This window comes from Aplidium turbinatum, chromosome 18 (genome assembly GCF_918807975.1).
Source record: "Aplidium turbinatum chromosome 18, kaAplTurb1.1, whole genome shotgun sequence".
Taxonomy (NCBI): Eukaryota; Metazoa; Chordata; class Ascidiacea; order Aplousobranchia; family Polyclinidae; genus Aplidium; species Aplidium turbinatum.
Window position 1 is genome coordinate 5,844,774 of NC_137489.1, and position 11,116 is coordinate 5,855,889.

At 36.9% G+C, this 11,116-nt stretch overlaps 1 protein-coding gene across 1 annotated transcript; it reads left to right on the top strand.

The window, feature by feature from the left end:
* The first annotated feature begins 782 nt into the window (after positions 1-782).
* Positions 783-10,858, top strand: LOC145787412 (protein lifeguard 2-like). Its single transcript, XM_082599152.1, has 9 exons — positions 783-993; positions 2,104-2,188; positions 2,545-2,655; positions 3,122-3,175; positions 3,444-3,534; positions 4,314-4,397; positions 4,838-4,975; positions 5,779-5,826; positions 8,387-10,858. Exons 1-9 carry the CDS (start codon positions 873-875, stop codon positions 8,531-8,533), a joined length of 879 nt encoding a protein of 292 aa, XP_082455278.1. The 5' UTR covers positions 783-872; the 3' UTR covers positions 8,534-10,858.
* Positions 10,859-11,116: the final 258 nt, after the last annotated feature.

Here is an 11,116-nt window from a genome sequence, read left to right on the forward strand (position 1 = left end):
TGATGCTTTTTCACTTTTTTTTGTGTTTTTTCGACTTTTCTTTGATTAATAAAATTCCAAATTAGTCTTGAGTTATTATTCCATCTTCACAGAGCCCATTTGCATAAAAAATTGACAATTTTATGCAGTATTTTACATTTGAAAACCATTTACTCCAGAAAATTGTGATTTTTTGTTAAATTCACAATGCGAAAATGCAATTTTCAGTTTTTTGTGGTGCTAACCGCCAAAAACGCCTAAAGTTCAAATTTTTTTGCTGATTCTGCATTGTCATATCATATTATTGTTTAAAAAAGAGTCCTATGCAAAATCTGAATACCTTCATTTTTACTGCCTACCCCTATTTTAATACCCAGAGCTTTGAATTGAAAAGCAAGGAATCTAATCTTCGTGCTTATTTTTTGCATTACATTAATTGTCTTGTGGCAGCTGACATAGATGACCTTACAGGTCTTTCGTTGCCATCCTGTTGTGCTGATGGACACTCAATTTGTATGTACTTTTTGTTTGTGTATCGTCAGCAAAACAATAAACTGAACTGAACTGATCTTGTCAAGATGTATATTAAACTTTAAATCAACATATTTTAGAATATCAGTCATGATAACTTTCTACTGCTGGTTTCCTATCATGTGACATGTCGGCTGCCTTCTTTTTCATTGAACTAACGACCCTTAACATATTTCTTAGTTTTAATTACTGCTAACTATTATTTTTGTGGTTTAAGTTTTTTTTAAGAATAGCCTACTTCTGTCTGTTTTTGAAACTATTCCAGTTTTAAGTAGTGTTCTTGGAAACTGTGGAATATTTACTATAAAAAAAATCAAGTAAAAAGTATCCGATATATTGTTACTTTCACTTGCAACAAAAGCATGTCTCACCCCAGTGCACCTCCAACTTATGACGATACGATTGGGAATGTCAATAAATCTTCAAATGCTCCTGAACCGCATGGCGCAACTTATGGACAGCCTCAGGATGTTCATCCTCCTGGTATGTGATATCATATCAATATCATATGTGATATGTGATATCAATATGTGATATCAATATTGTACTACAAATTACTACTGATACGTTTAATTGGGATGAAACATTAACTGTGCATAGTTCGAAAGGTTTGATACTATTCAATTCTTGCGCTTTTCTTTCTTTTTGAACAAAACCCTTCACACTGATTGTCATTAAGAGAGAGAATGTTGAAAGTAGAGTAGGTTTACCAGTGGCATACAAAACGGTGAAGATTAAAACATGGAGCTTGGTTAAGATTTTTCAAAACTGTTTACCATTATACACAGACTATCTTTTATTGTATTCATGTGTGTTTTTCTTCTAGCCAATGTTTAGATGTATTTTTGTGATATTGTAATCAATAAACTATGTGTGTTGCAAGACAAAGAAAACAGCATTTTAATTCATGACAATGTTGGTGGTGGTTTACTTTTTATGATAGGCTATGACTGAAAGTTGATGCTGATTTTACAACTCAGATTAGATGCTTTTAACAGTTTATGTGAGCATTATCAGCATGCTACTGTGGTACATATGGATTGTACCCACACAATATATATAAGCTATTTTGACTGCCATAACACCAAAACTACAAAATTTTTAACAAACGAAGTGATGTCCATTTTATCTTCTTCATCATGTGTGCTCCATCAAAATTGATCATCAGACAATTTGCCAATGGCGCGCTTGCAGCACAATCCAATAGCAGACAGTGCTCAGCAATAACAACTGGTGTTGCACCGTTCAATGGAAATTGCGCATGAGGTGTAAAAGATATATAATACTACTATATATACACCCGAAACAAGCAACAGGCTTGTAATTACTCATTCTACTAGGAGTACCGGTATATTAACTTGTGTTACAACATTTGAAGTGTGAAGCTTTAGGTATCTCTGTTTGAAACTTAATCTGTATCTGAACATTGTATTTAAACGTTTGATTCGGAATTTAAATTTGTGATTTAAAAACGTATTCTCTGCAAACTAAACCTTTGTGTGATTTCTTATTATGACTTTTCTTGACTTTATGCGTCTCAAGGTGACTGCTTGTGTTGTTGGTGTACTTTCTAATTAAATGTATTTGATGTAGAAACTGCCACCTTTCAGCCAATGACTCATGATATTGCTCCCGAAAACTCTAACCATGCTGCAAATGATGCTGGCTTTACAACCAGGTAAATTATTTAACAAAACTTTCTCAATGCCTGCTGAATAATCAGTTTCAGTTTTCTAGAACCTATCATTTTACTTCTGAAATCTGTTCGTTTCAGTCATTTGTGTGTTGTCACCATGTGTTTTAGTGATAAGTAAGAAAATCAACCTTCCTGTCCACTTTTAAGCATAGCATTAAGTGTCTTTCCAATACGCGGTCATGTGTTCTTTCACTAAGTTACAACAAGCCTTTTCAAACATCAAGCAAGTGCTTTCACTCCTTGAAGCTGGCACAACCCAGACTGCCGTTGTTAAGCATTAAGCGTCTTGTAATCTCAAGTGATACTGTTGTTGAATCAGTAAGATGTTTTTATTTCAGGAGTGGTTTTGGTGACAGCAGCGTTCGTCGGATGTTCATTCGGAAAGTTTACGTCACTCTCTTCCTGCAGCTCCTTGTCACATTTGGCATAGTTTGTGTTTTCACATTCATGTAAGTGATCGCAAAATAGTGTTTTGTCATCTGCGATGAGTTTATCAAGGGGCCTGCGTTTTTCGTCTGTAGCCTAGGCTATATAGCCTCGCAATCTATATCTATCATGGCATTTGCATGCATTTTACTTTTATGCTTGCAATGAATTATTATTAATAATGATATGTTTTATATATGGTGATTTATCCATCGAAGATATGCGTTGCTCTCAGCGCTTTACAAAGCAGACAGTTTCAGTGCAGTTGTATAGAGGCGCCGGCTGAGTACATTATTACCCTGAATTCATGCCTTTGCTAAGTGCCAAGCAGGAATAAAATTCAGTACACCTTTGAAAACGTCTGTGGTGTGACCCGACATGGGATTTAACCCACATCTACTGATTCAGATCAAAGTTGGACAGTCTAACTACTAAGCCACAGCGCTGGTAGTATTACACTGCGATAATATTTCTCTATTACGTTTTCAGTGAACCTGTGCGTCTTGCCGTCAGAGAGAACATCGCAATATATTACGCAGCTTAGTAAGTCTTAGATTTAAAAATATTATTGAAATATTTTACTTGGTCAGTTAACCTTTAATGTAAACAAAATTCATGTGAAACGAACCTTTGAGCAAAATTTCATTGGTACTTAATTGAACATTTGCATGTCTCACAGCGAAAAAATGCATATTCTAAAACAAGCATTTGATCAGAATGTCGTTGTCTTTCCATGAAAAGCCTGCATGACTTCATAACTTAAACAGGGTGTGTTCAACGTAGGTGACATTTACATACAAATATTTTACAGCGGAGTTTTCTTGGCTTTATATATCGTGCTTCTTTGCTGCGAAAGTGTGCGACGAAAGTCCCCCATCAATATATTCCTCCTCATCTTGTTCGTAAGTAGAAGTACCGCACTTCCGCATCTTATATATATATATATATATATAAATCAAATGTAGTTATTACTATCTGAAGCCTTTACAAATTGTTTCACCTAACGGATCATCAGAAGGTCTTATTCAAATAGATTCTATTTGAATAAGACCTTCTGATGATCCGTTAGGTGAAACAATTTGTAAAGTCTTCAGATAGTAATAACTACATTTGATTTAATTCGCTCTGCTTTGCCTTTTTGCTTGGCATTGAGCACTTTTTGTAGTATTAATAGTTTTCATTGTTTTTATATATATATATATATATCTCATCTATCATATCTCATCTATCATATCATATCTCATATCTCATCTATCATATCTCATATATCAGTGAAAATCTCATCACTTAAATTTGGATCAAACTTACCTAACTTGCTCTTACCACCCACCAACCAATTAATTACTTACATGTGCACTGCATATCTGTATAATCTACGCACATACTCAGTTGACGAAGGTGCTTTAGCGCACTATGCAGAACGTACGTTTGTATGTTTACCAACTCACATTAGACGGCAAAATGCAGAGTAAAATGCAATATATTATACAGAAATTGATAACCTTGTTCAGTAGGCTCATGCCCCATTTGGGTTGTTATTTGCCATTATTTTCCCAACTATCAGATGGCATTAATTCGACATATGAATACTTGAATAGTATCAGCGAGTTTTCAGCTAGTGTTATATAACAAAGGTTTAACAATTCTCAGCTGTTTTACTGTATTTTGTTGTTGTTTGCAGACTCTGGCCCTCTCGTACATGGTTGGAAGCATTGCAAGCTTCTATAGCACTCAGGCTGTTCTTGTCGCCATTGGTGTCACAGTGGTAAGCAAGATCGGAGTACTTTCCCACTTTCCTACAGCTTCCCATATATTGTTATTACAGATTTACATGAAATCAACATAAAGAAATTGTTAGGTGACGTATTGCTGTAGTAGGTGCCCATACGTTTTTTTCTAAACATAGAAATGTTCTCCACCTGTGATGTTGACGTCATTTCAACATAGTTTCTTTTCGTTTACTACGAATTCCAACGACTTTCCTCACCACAAAGTGTTTCTCTCACCATCACGCTAACTACGTCATTTACAACAAACAGGAACATTTTACGTCTGCTGATGTTAAGTTTTTGTAAGTCGTTCAATCACCCAACCAGCAAATCAGTCCGTTTTTACATTGATTCAACGTCCGAAGACGTTGAATCAATGTAAAAAAGGACTGAGTTGCTGACTGGACTATTATTAAGATCGCTTTTTCTGCCACAGCTGGTTTGCCTTGCTGTGACCTTGTTTTCGATCCAAACAAGGTTCGACTTCACCAAATGCTCCGGTGTTCTCTTCGTGCTGGTTCTTGTTCTCTTTCTGTTCGGTTTCGTCACAATCTTCACTTACAGCTACAACTGGGTGAGTTCTTTGAAAACGCATATTCTATAGGAAAAGTTTGAAGTGACATCATATACTGTACAATGTACATTAAATAATAGCATAAACAGTACAGTAAACATCGTACGAAAATGCTTTACATGCGGTAACAGGTTTCAGTTACATTACTTTTATAACTTTTATCAGTTTTTGAAGTTATTATGATTGGAAGACGATGTACTGGTGAGAAGTGAGTTCTTATCGTCATGTTTGCTGCGAGCCTTCATCGCACACTTCCAAACCGAAAGTACAACGTATCGTTGAAGCTTGTTTTGAGAGGAGTTTTAGAAAATTTTTAATGATATAGAATGATTGTTAAGGTAGACAAAATAGCATGTGCTTTTGGTCAATCTGAACTACTCGGCTCGCTAAACTAAACGTAAAGTTTTCATCCCAGCCAGCAAATGAGTCGTTTTTTTATATTGATTCAACGTATGCAACCATTAAAAACAATCAACCAATGTAACCATCAATCGAAACAATCAATGTAAAAAAAACGACTGATTTGTTGCCCCTCATAAGACGGGCAACAAATCAGTCGCTCTTCCTGTTGCAACGTTGTTTTGACATAGGACCAGAAACCGCAACTCACAGGGCACCAGGGGCGGTAAAAGGATAAACTCTCGGCCCCGGTGTCCAACGAAAGAAACTTAGCTGCCGCGCGTGGACATAATAACGTGACCTGCCGCGGCCTCAAACGCAAGAAGTTTTGACAGAATAGACGATAAATAAATTTACATCACAGCACTGGCATTAATATTGACTTGATATGTATGTTTACACAGTACCTTCAAGTTGTGTACGGAGGCTTGGGAGCTCTTGTCTTCACGTTGGTGAGTCATGTGATGTAAATTTCATGCTGTATTTACATCACAGTTGCTGTGATAACCTGTTTGTCAGTAATCTGCTTGATATGCTACGTGCCGTTGAATGAAAAACTAATCTTTGTTTTGCTCAGCTACACGCGTTCGTAGTTTCATAACATATACAGACTATTATTTTGGCGTATTGTCATTTTTTGTAAACAGGCAGTGCCGGATTTACCATGAGACTGTAAAGGCTGAAGCCTAGGGCCTCAAAGTTTGAGATGTTACCAAGTATATTTAAAAACGTTTAAATAGATGTATTTACAGAAACTTTCACCTTGTTGGCTAATAACGTAAAATTACCAGTTCTTATGAAGTAGGTGGCCTATTCATACACAGGTCGTAGCCCAATGCAAATTAAATTTCTAGTGTATGTATTTTTTTATGGAAAGGAAATATAACACAGCTTAAAAGTTATATATTACTTGACTGTTAATATTCATTAAGAAAATTATGTGCTAATTTTTAACGAACGGTTATTTTTGCACTCATTTTGTCCTCCACTAGTTTTGGACAAATTCACAGGTTGTAGCCTACAATCCTACATGAGATAAAAGTATAGGCTTAGAAAATAGCACGTTCTGTCTCATAGGCTACGGACCTTTATCAAATTATATGCAAGCAAAACAATTTAGATAGTCTTCTCAAATGTAGAATCAATCATCCGGCTACCAGCTGCTCAGGAAAGAGATCCTTTTCAAGTCTTAAATGATTTAAATATGAATTGAGAACCAGTTCTTTTAAGTCTTAAATGATTTAAATATGAATTGACAACCAGTTCTTTCAAGTCCTAAATGATTTAAATATGAATTGAGAACCAGTTCTTTTAAGTCTTAAATGACTTAAATATGAATTGAGAACCAGTTCTTTTTTGTTTGAATCTTCGTTCTTCTCCGCTCCAAGGGTCGAAGGGCTTCGTCGATCAGTTTCACCACCGTTGAGTAGTAACGGTGACTCGGGCTGGATGTTCGGGAAGGTTTCAAGCATCCATTGAATTGATTGGTCATCCAGTTCGCGCAAACCTCGCACACCATTTGGCACATGATAGATACTAGGACAGTTGCAGGTGGTGTGGTTTGCGATATCTTTCTCCTGCCGCACTCACAAGTCGTGGATCGTGCCATCCTCCGTTTGTGCACAACTGCACATTTAAGCAAAACAGTTAGACGCCAGTGTGCAGGCCATTGGGCCACACCCAGGCGTTTTTTGGCAAAAGCATACCGGTTGGGTGGAGGCAAGTATCGGAGATGAAACTTTCAAGACTTGTGAAGACAGATTATCTGCACTAAGTATTCTGTGTATTAAAAGTGACAAACTGAGGCAAACAAATTGTGAGGGAAGTTCAAAATTTGGGCAATCTAAGTATTTTTTTAACAAACCAGACTATTTAGCGAGAAAGTATATGGTAGGGTTTATGCGTTATGTGAACACTATTGTTGTTAATTAGCTTACGTGTAGGTTATAATTATCTTGTTACGTATCACAATTTTTATGCAAGTAAAATAAAATTTGTAAGTCCAATATTTTTTAAGAACATAACATTAACAATAAAGTAACTCAAAATTATTTTGTTTAACTAAGGTTTCCTATTTTACAGTAATATTTCACAAAAGACTTACAATGTGGTAACAAACTTTGGTTATCTTCAAATCATCAAACGGTTAATTTCAACTCTTGCGTGCATATTTCTCCATCATTAATTTACTATGTTATTGATACGGTAGTTGTATTTTTTTTTAAATACTCGTCTCCATGGCTGTTAGGGTTGAGGTCGGGACCTCAAGAGGGAATAGCCTAGGCCCTTTCTTTCTCTAAATCTGGCCCTGTAAACAATTTGCGCTTTTCGCACTTCATATAAGCCACATTGCTTTGAAGGTTGGAAGCACTTAGTCAGTGACAGGCTCAGGGATCAGTGACAGGCTCAGGGATCAGTGACAGGCTCAGGGATCAGTGACAGGCTCAGGGATCAGTGATAGGCTCAGGGATCAGTGACAGGCTCAGGGATCAGTGACAGGCTCAGGGATCAGTGACAGGCTCCGGGATTCATAGAAGTAATTCTATAAGTTCCTGGACAGACAATGTATTGATCCACTCAAGCACAGATTCACAAAGTATTAGTTCACAAATATGTGGTATTTTCTCGATTACTCCCGGCGTACCACTTTGTTATCTCGAAGAATGTCACACACATCGACGTTTTGTTGATTTTAAACAACGTAGCCTAACTGGGGTTGTTACCTTTTTACCAAATATGAAACTGCATATTCGACTTTGATACTGTATCCTTTTCCTGACTGCATACCCAGCTTAGAAAAGTTCAATTGATGGATGCCATATGGTTCGACGGTGCTGTAAAAGTGCAGCTATGTTAACTCAGCACTCGTTAGCCCATTGCAGACTAGGTTGCGTTTTACCATTCGGCACATTTTTATCCTGCTACTCAATTTCTAGCTCACGATTTAAAATGTATCACGAAAAAGACTTGCGGCAAACAATCCACCAAATAATATTCTTTTTATTATTTCAGTTTCTTGCCTTCGATACCCAACTGATTGTCGGAGGTAAACGGTATGAACTGGATCCGGAGGAATACATCTATGGAGCATTGAATCTTTACATTGATGTTGTCTACATCTTCATCTTCCTTCTTTCACTCATAGGAGGAAGCAAATGAAAGATTCTTATCATCTTTGCATCAACAAGATCTCAGATATGAACGTTCCCATAGCTTTGTTCTGCATCAGAACTAATTGCTTTCCTTCTTAGTGGCACTCCAAGTGTGGTTTTATTCAAGAATTTTGTGATTATATTTTCCCTTGGCTCTGTTTCTAACTAGCACATCAGCTTTTTTTGTATCCTGCAAACGTTGAATCAATGTAAAAAGGGATTAATATGTTGCAATTTCATTAAAGATTTTGCAATCTCAATGAAGCCTCTGAGGCAGCGAACCCCTGGTTGAAAACTACTGCTGTACAGTATGTAGTTTTTTTTCTGTAACGTTTGTAAGGAAGGGTTCCAAAGAATTTGACGCAGCACGTCCGGTGTCTACATGCTGACGCAAGTTATTGACGCATTCGATTCAGCAAACTTTAACACAGAGGTTTAAACAAGTAGCTTTTTTACTATTTATGAATGGTGTTCAACTTTCACTCGTGTTTAAGTTGTACGGAGTTCAAGTACAGTAGTTCAACATTGTGGTAATGAAATTAGAAAGTTCAGCGTTACGTATGATTTTCCAAGTGCTGTTTGGTTATTGTGTTTTAGCGCGATGCATGATATTTGTTTTTTTTTTACTAACGTACTACAAAAAAAATCCGAAATATGAAGTTTCGTTGATTAATTTTTATCCTGCACATGGTTGCAATGACTGTCTTTTGCTGTATTTTCATGATTTACATTTCCATGCATCAAATTGGAACAAATATGCAACTGTCGCACTTTTCTTTGATGTTCCAAGCGTATCCTATGTAACAATAATTCCACAATGTCCTTTTTAAAACGGCCTATTTCATTATTCTTTTCCCATCGGACTTCATTGTTTCTACTTCCAGTCAAGATGCTTCATTTCTTGTAACGTGACTTGACATTGTAAGTTTAACATTTTGGATTCCTTACTTGATGAATGGCAGAAATGAAGCAAATATACTGTATTGTGTGACGTGGTCAAGTGAAAGGGCCGTTGAGAAGCTATTTCGGGCCCGACACTAGTGATATTATCCGGCTCCAAAAACAGGACACCGTTAAAAATGTACCATGGTAAAGGTTAATGCAGAGTTTTTAACTTGGGTCTTTTGGTAAATCTTTGCTCCACCCAAATCATGCAGGGTCCAAAAGTGCCCCTGACCCCCCCCCCCAGTCCACGCTACTGCACTTGTGTCAGGAAACTGTTTTGTTTTACTTTGTCTGCCGAGCCACTTTTGCTGCCTGGGCACTCTTTCAAGCATCATGCTCAGATGGCTAGTAATTCCTTAAAATACTGTTATCGCAATGGTGTTAGTTTGCGTTGTTTGAACATTGCTGTGTATTCTCTGGCTGCCCCGTGGGCATTTTTGATGTCCATACCCTTACTCTGCAAATACGTGTAATCGCTTTACAAGCGAATGAAATTTTGTAATGAAATGTGTTTATTATATCTACAAGCAAAGCTTTCCACTTTTTTTTCTAAAGATGTTCCAACAGTGACTTAGATTAGACTATTTTCCAAGCTTTTGTTTCATTTCAGTCACCCGCACTGTCGATACCCACCTTTCTAGATGCAATCACTTTGCCTTTGAATTGTCGCTTAATTTTACAGATTTTTTTATAGTTTTTCTGCTTCAGTCTTTCATGTTAAAACACGATCGTGCTACTTTACAAGCGACATCAATATAAACACACACAGTGACTTAGGTGCTGATTGGAGATATCAACTCCCATGCTATTTTTGAGCTTGGGCTTGTTAACTATCCTACGACCTCCTCTGGGTTTCGTCAGCGGCGTAATATTCGTTGTCATAAGGAAATAGCGTAATTTGGCATTCATGTTCGAATAAGCAAACAAAGTTGAGTTTGTTTTTTCGAAAATCCAGTTTGAAGTATGAAAAAATAATCACGTAGTGGACAAAGCAGCATAACAATTTCGTCAACTTTACCACAAAGCGTTGGTGTTCCTGAATGTGTAGATAAATTTTTTAATCGCTTTTGTAGCAGTAGCTATACAGCCGGTAGCCTACTATCGTAGTGGAAGCGCAGCCTAAGGTATATAGTCTCGAAGTATCGATGCGATCATTTTTTATTCTACCCAATCAAATAATTTTGTGCCTTATAAATTGTAGGCTATTAGGCTACTGTGGTTGAAGTCATCGTGTGAAATGTTGCTCTTGTGTTTGTAGAAATTTTATATCAATACTGTGTTGTTTTTACTATTTAATTCTTGGTATTGAAAGTGTAATTGTGTAATTATATTTTTGTTGGTGTAAAATTGCCGCTTTAATTAAACATAACTTCAGCAATTTGCTGGAGCTGCAAACATGCCTGAAATGTACCAAGCTACATGAAGACGAGTTGATAACTGAAAAGCAGTAGCCTACTGAAATCAGCAGGAGAGCCACTTGTTGACTAGTTACAAGTGTAAGAACTGCATACCACTGCTTCAATCTTGCATTAAAACCAGGGCTGTGGAGTCGGGCGAACAATTTATGACTGCGACTTTTCAGTTCATAGCTGGCCGACTCCGACTTCAATGTTGCCAGATTTTGTAGGGTTGCCAGATTTTTGTC